Here is a 19597-nt window from a genome sequence, read left to right as displayed (position 1 = left end):
TCTTTCTTTTCAGAAAAAAAAATCCATATTCTGTGAGCATGACAAAGACTGTACTTTTGATGAGAAACCTGAAGTGATTCATGAAGTAATATATATGAACTGTACTTGGGGCCATTTTCGCTTTGGCCATGACAAGTACAGGGAAAGTTTGAGACAATGGAGCAGAAAAATGAACTGAATTTGGTTTTGAGGCGATCAATTGGATTAACAGCAAAAAGTCACCCAGAGAGAGAAAAATAAATCAGCTGATAATTATGTGGTCCCAACACAAGGAAGACCAGCAGTAGAAGACCACATGTTATATTTTGTAAAAGAAGCAAGGAAACAGAGCTAGCAATAATTACTGCTAATGATTTGATTAGGGAAGATGGGCATTCTTTATAGAAAATCCAGCCATTTTCTAAAGAATGAACTCCAGTTTTCAGCTTTCAGTTTGGCTTAAGCACTTCGTTTGTTTAAAGGGTCAAAGCACAAAGAAAGCTCAAGAGCATCCTGCACTGACAATACCAAAGCAAATCTAATTCTGACATGTGGAATAAATCACACAACGCAATGCATGTGCCTTAACTGCTAAACATCTGTGGTTAGATTACAACTGGCTTCCAGCATAGTGTACACTATGGTTGTATTTTGTCCAACATAAGTGAATGGGAGACACTCACTCCTGTGAGAGGGTGTTAGGGACAACAGTGCGGAGTACAAGTAAGGCAGAGGGAAATCCACTCCCTCTGACATGCTCACACTCAGTTTCAAAGTACGGGTACAGTTATGGCCTCCAGTTACTTGACTTGTTTTAAAAAAAATCAGTACCAACTACCGTGTTTCCCTGAAAATAAGACAAGGTCTAATATTAATTTTTGCTCCAAAAAACACATTAGGGCTTATTTTCAGGGTTTTTTTATGTACAGCGATCTAAACGACTAGATGGGCGGGATAGAAATGTAATAAATAAATAAATAAATAAATAAATAAATAAATAAATAAATAAATAAATAAAGTCATGTCATCGTCTAGTTGCTGCACAATGGTGGAGGGCGGGGGTTCACTTAACTGTGGCTTATTTCTTTGGAGTAGGGCTTATATTATGAGCATCCTGAAAAATCGTACTAGGTCTTATTTTCAAGTTAGGGCTTATTTTCAAGAAAAGAGAGCATCAGCCACAAAACTGAGTTCCAAACAATAAACAGTGAAATACAATGCAAAAACATTCCATAAATAGAAGGAACCCAACCTTCCTTCAATAAAGCATTTTATTTTTTATTCAAAAAAATTTTGAACAGTGTCCTCAAAATTATATTATTCTACAAGGGCATCAAGTCAATAGTTAGCAGTATGGGTATCTGGTGGCCCAGTTTCTACTACCAAAGATCACACAAGGCTCAACAGGCATAGCACCTCTGCCCACTATGTGTACCATCATCAAAATCACAGTATCATATACCACTACTGTGTTTTCCTGAAAATAAGACAAGGTCTTATATTAATTTTTGCTCCAAAAATGCATTAGGGCTTATTTTCAGTGGATGTTTTGTTTTTTTCATGTACAACAATCTACATTTATTTAAATACAGTTGTGTCATCATCTTCTGGTTGCAGCACAATGGTGGAGGGTGAGGTTTCACTAAACTGGGGCTTCTTTTGGGGATAGGGCTTATATTATGAGCATCCTGAAAAATCATACGAGGGCTTATTTTCAGGTTAGGTCTTATTTTCAGGGAAGCAGGGTAGCATATATTTGTAAGACACTAAGTGTAACATATGTAAGAAGCACAAATTATATTAGAATACCAAGATGAGCAGGGAGAAAAATCTAATTGTTTTAATAGGGGTAAGGGAAGAAAAAGAGATTTAAGAAGAGAAAAAATACCCAAATGTGGATACACATGTTCAGCCACCCAACCGTCATTTTTCCTGTCTAGACAAAAGCTACTATAAATACATCTTCTCACATCATCACTGCTATCAACCAGACAGACATTCCAAAGGAATATGAAGAGTTCTGGTGAGTATTTTAACTATCTGTACAAAACAGCTATAAGGTTTTTCTCTTATTTCTTCTCTCTTTTTTACTACACACAGACAAAATTCTCCTCAGCCACTATTCTAGGATAAGTCAGACTGCCTTTGGTGAAATAAAAAAGACAGGACTTAGGAAAAATCAGTATTTTATTGGTCACTGAGGAATTTCTGATATTCTTCAAAAACAAGTTAAAACATTTGCCTAATGGCAACCTTTGCTTCAGAACACTGGTGGCTTGATCTCTTTTGATTGTTTAACAATATGGAATACCAGATTAGAGCAGATCTTCTTTGTTTTTATACTAAAATACCTCTAAGTCAGGGGTAGGCAACTTTAGCATGTGTAGGATCCAATTTGATTTCCCCATTCACTATCACTACATTACGAAAATTCAGCAAAAAGTCTGTCAAAACAAGCAGGAAATTTGTGTTGAAGGAGCATTCCCAGTTTGCTACAAATTTCAACAGTAAAGTGAAAAAATCCATGATAAGTAATCCTTAAAACTAGGAAACTATGTTGAGTTTCCTAGTTTTACTTTACAATAAAGTACAATATTAAGAAGCAATTAAACAGATAACACATTAAACATAAAACAAATACAACAATTTAAAACCATATAAAGCATATTAAAAATTAATGAAGGGATGTTTTATGAATGAAGCATCCCCTCATCAAATGTTAACTACTGCAAGAGCATTCACACTTATACACAAAATAAAAGCATTTTCCTCCTCAGCAACAGCATTAGAAAGAAAAGCTGGGTTTTGCACAGGAACCTTGTATTTTGTACAAAAATGTGTGTTTTGTGTAAAAAGCTGGTATTTTCTGCACTTCCCTATGCATTATACTCAATACCTCACCCAACTGGGGAAAACTTTATAAAATGTTTCCGTATTTCCTGCAAGAACAAGACAAGAGAAAAACTACTTTCCTACCATTTTCTGTCCAAACTAAAATTGATCAATGTGTAATACATTACCTGAAGCACCTGAGGATAATCAAAGATCTGATTCTTGTGACAACGCTTCTGAATCAAAGGTATTCCTTCTGAAAGGTTGGTACATTTGTCCAGGATAAGCGCAGACTCTGCATTCTCAGCTTGAAGAGCCTCCAGTTCAGAACGGTATTCTGGATGAACAGCCATTTGAGAGGAAAGGAGGAAGTACCTGCGGGGACTAAAGAGCAGAAGAATGGGAATCTATCAAGTATTCTCAATAGACAGTAAGACTACACTTTTTAAATGTTGGTATAGAGTTAGGTTTTAGTCAAGGATTCAGAACAGTGTGAAATTAGGCATGTAGTATTCTGTAAATTAAACTACATGACTGTTATCAGAAATCAAGAGTACCGTACTTTCTACAATCAGGATTTAATTCTTAGTTTTAATGTTCTATTATCAGATTAATGTTTCATTATCAAAACCTTGCTCACATATTTATTACTGGTACTCTGGCTTTATAATTTCATAGATTAGTTACAGCAATTAAAGTGAGCTCCCTGAAGAGTTTCCAAATAAGTAAGTTAAAACCTGTAACAGTACAGCTTCCAGTAAGCCTTAAAAATGCCAGCAGTCAGAACTGAACAGCATATGATTGAGCCCATGAGAATTATAACACACAACTGCAAACAGGACACAATTTTAAATGGTTTTTGTCTCATGCATAATGCAACTTCCAAGATAAAATTCGCATTAAATAACACTGTAGCCCCTGTTGAACCACTGGCATGAAATGAAGTGAATCTAAAACACACAGACATACAATGGCTCATATCCTGATTTACACATGTAGAAGGCAAGCAACCCAACATTCACTTGCTTTTAGCCTGCAATTATCACATGGCCATTGGGATTTTCAAATATGTAAGAAGCTAGTTTACACACGTGCCCTCAAAAATTGAAGCAGCATTTTTAAATTGTTGATTAAAAGTGAGCTAACGTTATTGCATTTGCCATCTGAATGCATAAAAAGGCAACAGTAATTCTTATGTGGACTTTCTCAAACTAACAAGAACAAGCCAAGCCATCAGATGGCAGTCTGCATCTGTAACACCTAACCTACTGCTTGCTCTCTATCAGGCCTGCTTAGTGGGTGATGAAGGCAGTTGAATCTAGAGTCCTATGAGACAGTTCTTCAGAAACAGTCGATGCAAGAATCACTCTGTAATGGAGCACATAAAGTTCTAACTATTAAAGTTTGGATTTTCTATTGCATTTATAAAAGAATCTATTAACAGCTAATATTCAGTGATATTTCATCTTCCCAGCATTGGGTCACTGAAAGAGCAATGACATGGACATATCCAACATGGCATGCTTTTTGTCCTGTGGATGAAATTTCTAAGAAGCTCTTTCTATGTCATTGGCCAGAATGTCGTTGCCTATTTATGCTTGCATAAAGGAAATAATGTAAGCCTTGCTAGCAAATTGCCACCAGCATCCTGTTAGTGAGCTGCAATTTCTCTTATGCAAGTGTGAATTGGCAATAAGATTGTGGACAGTGTTAATAAAAACAGTTATATTGCACCATTCTACTCATATTCATCTTACCCTGGTCCTTTATCTGGCAATTGTACCTCCGTAGACAATGGGCTATAAACAGGAATGCTGACATCATATCCTTGCCGATAGGTCCATGTAGAAAAACCTCCCCCTGCCAACAGAGCTCTGAAGGTACAAAAGATTGGTTACAACCACTTTTTTTTCAAGCCACTTATTCAAAATATCTAGCCAATTGGGGTGGGGGCAGGGTACTGATAATTAGAAATATGTTAGTTCAAAGACAATACACAAAAGAGATTCAAGTCTCTAATCTCTTAACTGCGAATTTCAGGTATTTTTTCATATAAACATATTCTACTCACATTTAAGCACTCTGAGCAATTCTGAAATGGTATAATGGATATACCGTATTTTTCGCACCATAAGACGCACTTTTTCCCCACAAAACAGGGGGGTGGAAAGTCTGTGCGTCTTATGGAGCGAAGAAAACAGATTATATTTTCCTGTTTTCTTCTCCTAAAAAATTGGTGCGTCTTATGGAAAGGTGCGTCTTATGGAGTGAAAAATACGGTAAATATGTATAATTAATAAATGAATACTTACTATAAGAAGCAAAAAATCTTCCACTTTCCATGACTCTCATCCTACCCTTTCTAACTATTCTGAACTCAGTGTATACACTCAAGCATTTGCAGAGAGATCTCAGGCAGTGACAAACTAGGTTAACTGAGTGTGTCATTCTTTTTCCATAATAGAGTAATGTTTGCATGAACAGAACCAAAGAAACAGATTGTAAGGCAAAGACTTCACTTAAGGTAACAACTTCACTTTTTTGTTTTTAAATTGCAATTGGTTTAACTTCATTGCTTTATCTTCATATCCCAGCTTTTGAAAAGAAAGACTTTTTCTCATTATACATAGCTACATCACCTCTTATAATTCTGATAAAGGTTTATGATAAGTTACATCACCTCCTACAACTCTAATAAAGGTCTGTAAGTCTCTGGTATTCTTCTAAAAAGCACTCAACACAGAACTTATACCTTGAGCTACTACTGGCAGCTACATTTGGGAGAAAGGATATTTTGGGGAAGCCCAGTGTCTCAGCAGCTTTTCAGCTGGATTATAAAAATATCCTAGCTCTGTATTGTGTGTGTCATGAAGAAAATGTGTATCTGAGGAGATGGAAGATGTGCACATATTCCACTGCCTTGCTCTAGAAAAAGACTGGACAATATATGCCTCCACTCTCAACAAAATAGGCACTTTCAGTCAAATAAGTAAAGTACCCAGAACATAAATCCTTTGTTCTTAAGGTAGAAATACATTAATCTATTATTTATTTTATTCATTACATTTATACCCTGCCCATCTATTGCTATTAAAAAGTGCATATTCTTTTAAAAGTACTTGCTTCTATGACTGCAGAAACAAATAGGAAAACAAAGGTCCCAGTCCTCATGAGAGGATGGATTCCCTATTAGTTTCTTGTTTCTCTATTAGTTTCTGCGATCATAGAAGCAAGTTTCATTTGCCTGATTTATTTTGAGTCCAGAAATTTAGAAGCAGCTACTAAACTCTGGAATTTGGGAATGATTAATATGTAGACCTCAAAATGCTTTAGGAAAGGTGCTACAGCAATTTAATATTTTAAATCTCTGATGTTAGAAATAGAGAAGCAAAGCCAAATATATCAGCCTAGGATGGACGTAAGGTTTTATGTGCAGCAAGATCAACAATGTAAGTTGCTTGGATATTGGATTATGGAAGTGTTGAATAAACGTTCAGTCCTAACACCAGAAGCGATTATTTTGCACAGTTTTCCATACATTTCTTTGACATACAATGTATCACTGCAGAACGTTTCTGTCACACCTCAAACCTCATATTTCAAATTTTCCAAAAATCCAGACATATGGAACAAGAAAAAAATAATTTGCCTCATTATTATTTCTCCTGCACTTTTAAACTTGTTTCCTGATTTTAAAAAAATAGTAACCAGACTGTTTAAATTTAGGCATCATAAGCAACATAACAACACCTCATAAACCTGGGGGAAACAGGTGTGCATCTACCAAAATAGACCCACAGGGAACCAACACAATGTTCAGGACCCCAGCTTCAATTTTCACTCTTCAAAAATAGAACTAACAAGTTGATTCTTAGATTTCTGTAACCAAACAAATATCTCAATGACAGTTTTTAAAAAAGACTTATTACTAGTTCCTCACTTCCTTTTTAGTCAACCCTAAAGTTTCTCAATTCATGTGCTGTGCTTGTTCTTGAAAGAATGTCATACAATCTCACCTCTCAAGCTAGCCTCCCTCAACCTGGTACCTTCTAAATGTCAGTGCTCACACTTCACGTAACAATAGAAGATGAGTAAGTATCTGTTCAGGAAGTACTTCTAGGAAAGCCAGTACTTCATAGACACCCGACAAAACTCTACCAAGACAGATCAGAGGTAGTCAACATCTTTACATTATTTCATTTCTAATAAATGGTCTGTACACTTGACAAATATAATCATAAGCTTATATGATACAATACCCCTGTTTTCTTAAAGATTGACTTTTCTTTCTTTTCAAAAGCTTGTAACAGGCTAGATAAGCACCCAAGGCTATTGCTTCTCACTCTTTTCTTTCTCTCTCACACATGCAAACCTACACCATTTAAAACAAATGGCAACTGCTTTACACCTGGGTCTCTATTACTCATCTTTATAATCAATCATACATCTATTCAATCAGTGTTAAGACAGAAGTTCACATTAGTAACACTCCACAGAGTAACAGTTTATTTCCTCTGCAATGAAAACTGAAGAACTAATACATTTATTTTAGTTCAGAACAATGCTGTCATCCTTGCTGACTGAGTGAAGACTTAAAATTGTCTCAGGAACTGGTTGACAATTGATTCAATAACTTTTCAAGTTAAATGCTACTAGCACATTTTTAAAAATTATCTAATTGCTGTTATTACTAATTCATCACCAATGCTTCTGTCAAATGTCATTTCAATCAATTTAACAAACATAATTTAATGGAGATTTACAAAACTGCAGAGCCCATGAAGGTGAGCACATAATTATCTCAAGTAAAAATACTAGACCTCAATATAATCCACTGAAATTGATTAGCAATAAGGTCATGATTAAAACAGGAAGGACTTCAGAGAACATGTGCTTAATTCATGGAAGTTATCATCCCAAAATCTGAAAATAGCAATGAATTTTAATAGAGAGGGGTTTTAAATGGACTGTTGTACTCTGTTGTTTTAAATGTGTATTAATACTGATCTTAGTTACCATTTTAATATAATACTTGTTTAATTCTGTTTTAATGTTTGTATACTTACTGGTATTAAATTTTAAGTATTGTTTTAAATATGTAAGCCACCTTGGATCCTTTTGGGGAGAAACGCGGGACAGATATATTTTAAATAAATATATACATATTAAAAAACCAGAGAATACATAACTCCCTCATGAACCTGCTCATCAACTTTCTAGTAAAAATTTATTGCCTTTGTTGAAGACAAATGAATAGAATGACTGATCAAGCACTTCAATTATGTTGACAATTTCTAGGACTTTTTAAGAGAAAAATTTAAAATATTAAGATAGCAAAATAATGTTTGACTGCCCTCTATGGGCCAGCCACATCCCAGATGTACACAGACTCAGGGAGTTTCCATGATAGAAAAAATATTATAGAGTTTATACAGTGGTGCCTTCCTAGACGATGATAATCCGTTCCACTGATATCACTGTTTAGCAAAATCATTGTCTAGCAAAAGCATTTCCCCATTGGAATGCATGGAAATCTGTTTAATGCGTTCCAATGGGGAAGAATTGTCGTTGTCTAGCGAAGATCGGCCATAGGAAAGCTGCTTTGTGAACCGCTAATCAGCTGTTTAAATGGCTGTCTTGAGAAGCTTAGATCCCGAAAACACCTGTTTGCGAGCACAGAGGGAGCTGTCAAAATTGTCATTTAGCGGAAATTGGTTTGCAAAGCAGGGACCAAACATTGTCCAGTGAAATTCCCCCATAGGAATCACTGTTTTGCGAATCACTATAGCGATAGCAAAAAGCCAATGTCTAGCGAAAAAACTATCATGCGGGGTAACAGTCTAGCGAGGCACCATTGTATTTACAACCAAAGACTAAAGAAGACACAAGTTCTACTACTTTTACATTTTCATTTTACAACTAAATCCATTATCCAAACTGAAACAAATGCAATCTTCTTTCCCCAAAAATCTGGGTGAAACAAATGTATTCCTTGACTGTTTCAATTTTACAGAGAAGTACAGAATTCAACAGAATCTTTGGGCATACGTATTAGAATCTTAGTACAGTATAGGATCCAGTGAGATTACTGACAAAATGTCTACAGATTTTAACGAAAAAGAGCTGTATCTTCTGTTTTTCTACATAATCATAATCAGGTACTGAATTAAAAAGCCACAAACCATGTACATGTCTCAGCCTGTTGGCAAAAAAAATAAAGATTAAAAAAAGTGGGGAGACAGGCAAAATACTATGGCACTAGAAAGACTAACAAATTTATTTCAGTATGAGCTTTCACAGATCAAATTCCACTTCTTCAGACATGTCACTTTTTGTGTAGCTGCGTAACAGGATTTTGGCCTTTTCATTTAACATAATCCATATCTGCCTTCTCTTAAAAGTCATTAAATGTCACAAATAGAGTAAGTGTTCTCATGTATTGGATGATTTACATTCTGCCATTTACATTTACATTGATACAGCTCTAAATCTGATTTGTTTACGGGTATATTTTAGGAAGTCTGAAAGCAGAAGCAGCAAACTACCTACCTGTCTCTTGGAACATCCAGTGCTGTATTGTAGTCAGGTGGTCCTCCAGGTAACATGTTGAACAAGAGGTGATTTGTTCCTCGATCCCAGCTAAGACAAAAATATAGAAGAAGTATCTCAAAACAATGAACGACTAGGAACCACAGCTTCAGAGTAGGCACCTATCCAAAGTCGCTATAAAGGAAAACATTTTGAGCAAAAATAGAGAAACTAAACAGTCAAAAGGTGGCCACAAGCATCATCATTACCCTTTTACTGTACTGATTTTTTTAAATCTTTTGGCCACCATGGTTACTTCCATCTTGAAAATAACAATAATAATTAACTAAGCTTTCTCACCTGCATGGCAATTATTTCAACTTAATCATTATTAAGCTGTTGCAACTAGAGGGTGGACAATATTTGTCTGAAACCTACTGCTCCACTACACTAAAAGCAACAGTGAACATTTATTCTCATACTATCTGGTTTTTCCCTTATTCCTCAACCCTGGATTTCCTACTCTAGGTTTAGCATTCAAAGTGAAGCTTCTGAAGGTACCGGGACAGCTGAGCCAAAGCCTGAGCCGTTTCCTTGATGCGGAGAGTGTTTTGGTTCAGCACATCAATAGATGGTACAAAGAGACAGGCACGGTTGACATCATCTGTATAAAAGTCACTGTCGGATATAGCAGTCAGCAGTTCATTGTATTCCCTGGAAATGGTATGACTGACAGGCATGCCATATTCATCCACATATTTCTTTAGAGAGTAAATATAGACTTTGATCTTATTCTTGGGGTTGAAGCCACAGCGGTAAACATCAAAACATGTGTGCATCCTGCAGCTGAGGTCTCCACGTTCTGGGATGGCACTCTCTGCAGGAATCTTCACAACAGGTACATCATGAATACTGCGCTTTTCAACTGTCCAGTCATTTGAGGATTCTATGGAATGTGGCCAGAACTGAAACATGCCTGTGGCAATGAGTCCCAGAAGTACAACAGAAAAGAGTGCAATATAGTAGATACGGTGTTTGGTCTTCATCCTTGGAATTAGGGCTGGACCCCGGGTGTTATATTTGACTGACGCACACATAATGAAATGAGCCAACTTTCCCACCAGCTTCTGGATAACAAAACATACAGAGAGGAAAAATCCTATTACTGAAATAATAATTTACTGTTGTCAGAGCAATAAAATACATTTAAATTTAATAAATTAAAAAAACTATGCATCATATATAGATTTTAAATTCCCACCTAACTGTTGTTTTTCAACCAAAATATGTATTCCCAAATTACTTCAACATTTCTGGAAGTCTTGCCTGTCTAGATCCAGTAGACTGCATTCCCAAGACACTAGTATGTAACTTACACAGAAATCCTTATTTTCCAATGGATCAAACAAAGTACAGTGGTGCCCCGTATAGCGAGGTTAATCCGTTCCGGATTAACCTTCGCTATACGAAAACATCGCTGTGCGGGTAAGGAAAGCCTATTGGAACGCATTAAACTTAGTTTAATGCGTTCCAATAAGCGTCCAAACTTACCCCTCCAGCGATGTTTTTGCATCCAGCAGCCATTTTGGAGCCGCCGATCAGCTGTTCGGCAGCTCCAAAATGGCCGCCGGACGCCCCAATCGTCGCAAAGCGAGTGCGGCGATTGGGGCAGATCCGTATAGCAATCCCCAAAAAGGGATCGCTATACGGATTCTTCGTTAAACGGTGCGCTCGTTAAGCGAGGCACCACTGTATATCACTCTTTGGTACAGGTACTGTTTGACATATACCAGTGTGGATGTATGAGAATATATTTCCAAACTGTTGTTGTTCTATTCTACCTCTTCTATATTACTACGATTTAGTATCTTGTACCAACAATATGATGGATGCTATATAAAAGTCAGCCTCCTGTCTTGGTTGGGCAATGTTACTTACTTATTTCTTTATTACATTTATGTTTTATCTTTTATCCCATGAGCTCTAGCTAGCAAACATGGATTTCTTTCACTCTACCATATCCTCACAATAGTCCTACAAATCAAATCAAGGTGGAAATCTGTACATGACCCAAGTCCACCCAGTAACTTTGAAGGCTGAGTGAGGATTTCATCACAAGTCCCTTGAACCCAAGCCTAACACTCCAGCTACCATGTTTCCCCAAAAATAATACAGGGTCTTATATAAATTTTTGCTCCAAAAATGCATTAGGACTTACTGCATTTTCAAGGGATGTTTTGTGTTGTTTCTATATTTATTTAAATACAGTCATGTCATCTTCTGCTTGCTCCACAATGCTGCACAGTGATGGAGGGCGGAGTGTCACTAAACTGGGGCTTATTCTTGGGGTAGGGCTTATATTATGAGCATCCTGAAAAATCATACTAGGACTTATTTTCAGGTTAGGTATTATTTTCAGGGAAACACGGTAGTATGCTACATTTCATTCATTCATTCATTCATTCATTCATTCATTCATTCATTCATTCATTCATTCAATGTTTATACTGCCCATCTGACAGCCAAGACCACTATAGGCAGTTTACAACACTAAATGACAACAACAATGGCAACATCCATAAAATATGAAAGGTACAAAGCAAATTACAATCTTGGTCTGCAAAACACTTGTAATGACCATCTTTCCATAAAAACAGGGAAACTCAATTTTCAGTAGTATATTTATACGATCCCAAGATTGTTCCAAGTAATTTGTATATGTTGTCTCAAAAACCCTCACAACATTCCTGTAAAGCAGAGTACAGTGGTGCCTCGCAAGACGAATTTAATTCGTTCTGCGGTTAATGTTGTCTTGTGAAAAAATTGTCTTGCGAAATGCGTTTTCCCATAGGAATGCATTGAAATCTAATTAATGTGTTCCTATGGGCAAAAAAAGTTAGAACAAAGTCAAATTTGGTTTACAACGGGTTTATTAAGTGCTCTTTAAAGCCATACATATTGTGCAGATGATTTCAAAAATTTCAATCAAAAAACTTTTTAAACATCATAGAAAAACATTTAAAAATCATCAAACATGAGGCAGGAACAAAAACCGGAAAAAATTCCATAGGAACATTCACCTTGCGAGTCATCAACACCATTGCCAAAACCATTCTGTCTTGCAAGTTTTTTGTCCTGCGAGGCATTTGTCTTGCGAGGCACCACTATAATATTATTGTTAGCACGCTGCACTTAAGAGTTCATCTTTGGTGTCCACAGCAGACTCAAGGTTTGAATCAGGGACCTCTCCCTTCACAAAGACGAGTCACTTAGCTACTAAATCTTAATCCTCAATTCTACAGTTATTTCATATTCATATAAACTGTTCATGTTAGATTAAAACAAAGATAATATATCATAAATGGCTAAGAATTATAAATTACATCATCTGAAAACAACACTTAGGATCCAAAAAAGCCACACTCCTACATGCACTTGAGTTTTGCTGACCCCCATTGGTCTGGCAAAACATGTCCTGCGCCTATCGGCCTCTTGAGAATCACACGCACTGTGGTACAAAACAACACACTTGGGTGGAAGAAACTGGCACCTCCTATGCATGTAAAAAGAGCATTCACCGGATTTCTGAGCCACAGCTACTGAACACCAGGTTGTCAATCAGTATTTCATAGTCAGATGAGCAAAGGTAGAAGACCACTTGACTTTTGCTGTAGTTATGTGTCATCAAGTCACTTCCGATTTATGGCAACTCTATGAATGAGCAATCTTAACTGAGGGATGTTTTAGCAGCATTCACCTCCCTTTATATAAGATTTTGAAGGCTGCTCTCTACTCAAGTGTTTCGTCAAAATAACCCAGGACAAAATGTGCTGCACTAGATATGAAGAGCACAACATGCATAAATATATCCCAACTTAAGAGTGACCATTTCTTACTTGAATCTTGGGGGGGGGGGGGTGGAAGAGTTATTTATATTCCTGTAAATTTTCTACATAAGAAACAAAAACAATTTGTACTTAAATGACCAGCACCAGATGAAAGTACAAAATGTCATAAACAAAATGTTCTTCAGATGCAAAAAATAGAAAGGGGAAAGAACGGGGCAGGAAGACCCTCTGAGCAATTCTAGAAGCACTACGTTGCAGCAAAAACAACAACAAAGAGTTTGGAGGCACATTAAAGACCAACACATTTTGCAGAACATATTAATAGAAAGGTGTGTGGAACAAAATATGTTTTCTGTAATTATATACCATATTTTTCTGTGCATAAGACTATACTTTTGTCTTTGGGTTGTCTTATACATGGAAGTAAGCTGAGGAGAGTACAAAAACAAGTTGGGGGAAACCAGGGATCAAATTGTTCCTGCAGGACTTTGATCCCTGCTTTCCCCTCCACTTGCTAATCCTTAGCAAAAGGAAAGCAGGGATAAAAGCGCTGCAGGATCTCTTAGATCCCTGCTTTCCCCTCTGCTTTCTAAGTTCCATGGGGCTTAACAAAAGGAGGGGGGAAAGAATCAAAGCAACCCCGTGGCTGTATAAGGGGGAAAGGGATCAAAACAATCATGCAGTTGCAGGAGTGTTTGATCCCTTTCCCCCTCCTTTTGCTAAGCCCCACGGGGCTAAGCACAAAGGGAGAAAGCAGGGATCAAAGCGATCCTGCAGTGCTTTGATCCCTTTCCCCCTACACTTGCTAAGACCCACTTCAATTTCTTAATTTTGGGTTAGAAAAGTGGGGGGTATCTTATACATGGAGGCATCTTATACACAAAAAATATGGTACATGTATAAGAACTAATTCCAAAGATGATGTCACAGATAACATTAGGTTTCTTAGTAACCTTCCTTCTTCTTATGTAATAAGAGATTTCAATCAATGTCTGTGGTGGAAAACCGTTCAGTTTTATCTACACAATTAATGTCTTGCAGAATTATGCTTTTAAAAGGAGAAAATGGTGATGCTTTCAGGTCTTCAGTCCTTTGAGCCAAAAAGTACATTTTAAATCTTCCATGAGTCTTATGGACACTCTCATAAAATCTGTTGCAGTGGTGTGACTATTCACAAAGCCTCCAGGAGTCAAACTGAGAAGGCAAGAATTGAAGGTAATCTGCCAAATAACAAGAACAGAACAGGCAGGGCTGGGCTCCAAAATATTAAGCTCTTACCTTAAATTCATAATCTTCTGCTCTAGCAATCATTTTAGAGGAGGCAAACTCAGGAGGCTTGGAGACATGCAATATACTTAAAAAACTGGGTGCCAAGAGAGAAGTCGGTCTGGGCCTCAAAAACCAAATTACACTTTCTACCAAAGTACAATGAAAAGTTATCTTACACACAGCAAGCTTTTAAGAGAAACACATATAGGCAGAACACTCACCTCAATAAAACACACCATCTTGCATCCTGTTTCTACCAAGGCACTACTGACCAGAATTTAATAAGCAATTTACGCTGAGATTAAAAAAAACTTGTTAAGAAACAGTGGCAAATTGCTGCTAATTAACAAAGTACTGGTTGTGTTCCTGGTCACATACCATTGCTCAACTGGGTACTTGCCCAGGAAAGCAATGATAATTTTGTTAATTAGTGGCATTTGCCACTGATTTACATGACTTCACTGGCAAATCTCACACAATGTGTAATTCTTACATGAAGTGTAAATCACAAATTGGATTCTGGTCAACAACTTGATCTTACAAACAAGAGAACAGGAAGCAGGCAGGGATTCTAGAAGCAAGAATGACAATTGGTATACGTGTTCTCAAACATTTCAAATACCATCTTTTTCCGTGTATAAGACGGCCCATGTATAAAACACCCCAAATTATCTAGATCAAAATTTCTTTCTTTGCAAGAAAGTGGAGGGGGCATTTTATACATGGGGCATCTTATACACAGAAAAAAACAGTATTTGAAATTTTCATTGCAAAAAGCAGCTTTCCCCTTCCATGTTTCGCAAAGAAAATGCAGGGGCGGAATGATTTCTGCTTTCCCTCTATATTTTCGTTGGAAACATTTTACAATGAAAATGTAGGGGGAAAGTAGGAATCGCTTTCCCCCTGCATTTTCTTTGCAAAACCTGGAGGAAAAGCTGCTTTTTGCCACAAAAATGTAGGGGGGAAGCAGAAATCGCTTTCCTCCTGCATTTTCTTTGCAAAACGTGGTTGGGGAAAACAGGGATCAAAACACTTTGATTCCTCCCCCTCCTTACTTCCATGTATAAAACAACCCTCAATTTTTCCTATAATTATTTTAGGGAAAAGTGTTGTTTCATACACATAAAAATGTGGTAGATTGTTTCGGTAATGCAGATCTGGCAAAGAAAACTAAGAACACAATAGGTGGGACCTATGACGGCTTTCTTTAGTCTGATGACACTCTATTCACATTTCCCAAAGCTGCTCCTACCGGATTATTACAGATTCCAGTCTTCTCCTGTACCATAGCCCAGCCCATTCGCAATGCTCTGTGTCGTATTTTGGAGGAGTTGGAGGGGCTGCTGTGGGAGCAAAGGTACAAGGGATTCTGCTTCTCCCAGCCAAACTAGGAGAATTTGGAGTGCGGCATTTTTCTTTTTAAAATATTTGTATGCTTACTATTTTTAGCTTTTAAATATTGTCTTTTAATGAAGCCATCCATCCACCTTGCATCCTTTTGAAGGAGAAAGGTGGGGTTAAACAAACAAGCAAACAAACTGTATACAATGTATTCTCAAAGGCTTTCACCGCCGGGATCCGATTCCGATAGTTGTTGTAGGTTTTTAGGGCTGTCTGGCTGTGTTCTTGAGGTTTTTCTTCCTAACGTTTTGCCAGTCTCTGTGGCTGGCATCTTCAGAGGACAGGAGTCAGAACTCCTCAGCACAGATGAAGTTCTGACTCCTGTCCTCTGAAGATGCCAGCCACAGAGACTGGTGAAACATTAGGAAGAAAAACCTCAAGAACACGGCCAGACAGCCTGAAAAACCTACAAAAGCCAAACTGTATACAGTTCAATCTGTGTCTAATTCCAATATCAGGGGGCTGGTATGTATGTATGTATGTATGTATGTATGTATGTATGTATGTATGTATGTATGTATGTATGTATGTATTTATTTATTTATTTATTTATTTATTTATTTATTTATTTATTTATTTAATGTCCCGCCTACTGGTCGGTTAAGACCACTCTGGTAAGCAGTAATAATACACAATAGGAATTTCCCATTTCCATTCATGGAGTTACTCATTCATTTTTTAAAAGGAAGATTATTATTCTTATTCTGAATCATTTAAAAGCAGCAGATAGGAAGGACAAATGTAATGAGTATTTCTCCTCTAGACCAGTTTGGCTGCTGTTTACTGGAGAGTGGCTCCTGACACTTTTGTTAGAAGCAAAACAGGGACTCTCAATCCTTGGCTTTAAAATAAATTTATGTAGAGCAAGGAAAAAAGAAAGGAAACACCTCATTGTGCTCACGACCTGGGGTTCAAATCCCAGGTAGCCGGCTCAAGGTTGACTCAGCCTTCCATCCTTCCGAGGTCGGTAAAATGAGTACCCAGCTTGCTGGGGGGGCGATGTGTAGCCTGTATAATTAAATATTGTAAACCGCCCGGAGAGTGCTTGTAGCGCTATGGGGCGGTATATAAGTCCAATAAATAAATAAATAAATAAATTGTCTTTCTTCTGCTGGTTGACGTAGCTTAAGAAGCTACTTTTTTTTAAGGGCTCACACATACACACTCAACGGAACATCCTGATGCATCACTGAGATAGACAGCTATGACAAACCCACGAGCTAAGAAACCTATTCCCCTTTCAGACTCAGTTATTCCATGGTGTTACTCACTCGTTTTTTAAAATGTATATTTGCTGATAAACCCATTAAAATCAAGCACAAATGTAACAAGGCATTTTTAACAGCTTCCTGTTTAATTTTTTAAAACCATTTATGTAGGATTATAGACATAGCCCACTTAGCATCAATGGATTTTCTCTGCAATCAGAAACAAACAACCCAGGAATATTTAGTCATCTAAAATTAAGATTCAAATTTCAAGTAAATTAGACTTCTAAATTGGCTCTGCCTCTGAAATATCCAGCAATTTCCCCAAAACTCCACAAAAATGACAAAAAAATGGACTGACACAAATGTAATAATAAAACTGAGACCTCCTGCAGTGTTGTTCACTAACTAATTTGAATGTATGTGATGTTTGTTAGAAATGTACTAACCAGATTTGAAGTAAAGTTGTGAAGAAAACATGTTAAAAACTCATTATTTCATTTCAGTTTATTTGAATTCTGGAATATTCAGCATGTATACATTACTGAAACAGCAACGTCTCCGTTGGCTTGGGCACGTCATGAGAATGGCTGATGGTCGGATTCCAAAGGATCTCCTGTATGGAGAATTAGTGCAAGGAAATCGCCCCAGAGGGAGACCACAGCTGCGATACAAGGATATCTGCAAGCAGGATCTGAAGGCCTTAGGAATAGACCTCAACAGATGGGAAACCCTGACATCTGACCGTTCAGCCTGGAGGCAGGCAATGCATCACGGCCTCTTCCAATTTGAAGAGACCCATGTCCAGCAGGCCGAGGCAAAGAGGAAGTCACAAAAGCATGCTAGTTTCAAATTCAGATCCGAACTCACAGCAAATATCTTGTATCAAATACCTCATATCAGCTTGGTTCACACCAAAGAAGGGGCAAGAATACACAAGGAAACAAAACTGGATACCCCAAAAATAAAGGTTATATTGCTTCAATGTAAGAATCAAATATATAACTAGCACCACTAACTGCACTGATAACACCGACCAGAAGGTAGCCAAGCAAGTATTTATCTATATGGATGTACAAGTTCCTCCTGCAGCAGACTTTGACTATATTGTACATCTGAGGAGCATAAAGCGTCGAAACAACACAGAAAGGGATTGTCACTCTCGAATTGGTCTTCTCAGCCAAACTAGACACTGTTCCTAGTCCTCCATACAGAGCACGAGACTGAAGGATGCCTAACAACAACCTAACAACAGAAGATCTGGTGAAATGGGTAGACTTTTCTACAGAAGGACAGTAAGAACCATAAAGTTTTGGTACTCAAAACTTCTTTCTTCTAAAGATGTGAGTCGTAGTTCAGAAAAGCTTACACCAAATAAAACTTAGTACTGTACTGTAGTCTTTAAGATATTGCAAGACACCTTCCGTGTTTTTGCTGCACAAGCTTCCGTAGCCCCCACCTGAAAATGTAGGCTTCAAATGTACATCCCTTGTGTCAGACTCCAACTTGTGCAACCTGAGGCTTTATTAGAACCAAGCTACACCGTGCAAGCCTATTCATCTCTGTTCTAGCAGGTCTAGGTATCGATAGGGGTGAAAATCTCTCCCACATCCATGGCATTTAGGTGCAATGAAAAAAAGGGGGGGCCTGGAGGGAGAGACAAACACGCACAAAATATGTGAAGGTCCGTCAACCAAACAGGACCCCTTTGAATCCCTCAGAGGGTTCATCATCCTCCGAGACGACTACCTTCGCTGTGCAAGAAGGCAAAAGCCCTCCTGGAGAGTGAGCTGTCATCTCAAGGCGACTCCACTCCGGGACAAGAAACCCTCTGGCTGCACCACCGCCGACGAACGAACGAACGAACACGAACAAACACACACACACACACACACACACACACACGGAGAGCGCGCCCCCCCCTTGGGCCGCCCCCTTGACCCCCCTCTGCCAGCCCGGCTCACCTCCCCAGGGAGGAACCCGCCTCGCAATGAAGGGGGCCACTTACCCGGTCGCCCGAGAGGGAAGCCCCCGGCGGGAGCTGACTCGGCAGCACTCCCCGCTTCCCCCTGCAGGCGCCACACCGGCTAGACTTCGGGACAGGCTCGGGTCGTCATCGCGAGCCGACGAGCACCGCACGCTTCCCCGAGCGTCCCCTCAGCCGGCGGGACCCGATGACGCTTCCGGCTTCCGTGTGGCGCTGACGTCATTTCCCTCCCGCGCCTCGAGAGCCGCTAGGAGGCGTGAGGGGGGCGGCGCCAGGTCTGGGGAAATCTTTGTTTGGAGGGGGGGGCGCGATAGCGGGTGGAGCGCCGCGGGCAGTGACCGCAGTGGGAAAGCGTTTGCTGCACGCCAAAAGGGTGGCCTGACCTACACGCGTGGATACCGTGATCATTTTTCGCAGCAGCATTTTTTGTTTGTGTGTCTGTCAGGTGTTTTCGTGATAAATTCGTGTATGATATGGGCTTGTTCAGATGCCTCACCCCAGAAATTATGCAGCTTGGGGTAACCAGGCATGGCTTTTGCGTGGAA

The 19597-nt window shown here is 38.5% G+C and overlaps 1 protein-coding gene across 1 annotated transcript in view; it reads right to left on the bottom strand.

The window, feature by feature from the left end:
* EXT2 (exostosin glycosyltransferase 2) overlaps nt 1-19215 on the bottom strand; it is a 107194-nt gene extending 87979 nt beyond the window's left edge. The window contains exons 1-5 of the mRNA XM_020798313.3: nt 19074-19215; nt 9901-10466; nt 9361-9450; nt 4569-4685; nt 3000-3195 (exon numbers count right to left, since the gene is read on the bottom strand). Of these exons, the coding sequence (XP_020653972.2) occupies nt 3000-3195; nt 4569-4685; nt 9361-9450; nt 9901-10436 (939 nt within the window). The 5' untranslated portion in view covers nt 10437-10466; nt 19074-19215. The remainder of the gene's footprint in view (nt 1-2999; nt 3196-4568; nt 4686-9360; nt 9451-9900; nt 10467-19073) is intronic.
* Between the last annotated feature and the right edge of the window lie 382 nt (nt 19216-19597).

The sequence above is a fragment of the Pogona vitticeps genome, chromosome 1 (assembly GCF_051106095.1).
Source record: "Pogona vitticeps strain Pit_001003342236 chromosome 1, PviZW2.1, whole genome shotgun sequence".
Lineage (NCBI taxonomy): Eukaryota > Metazoa > Chordata > Lepidosauria > Squamata > Agamidae > Pogona > Pogona vitticeps.
This window is presented reverse-complemented; position numbering and strand designations above follow the sequence as displayed.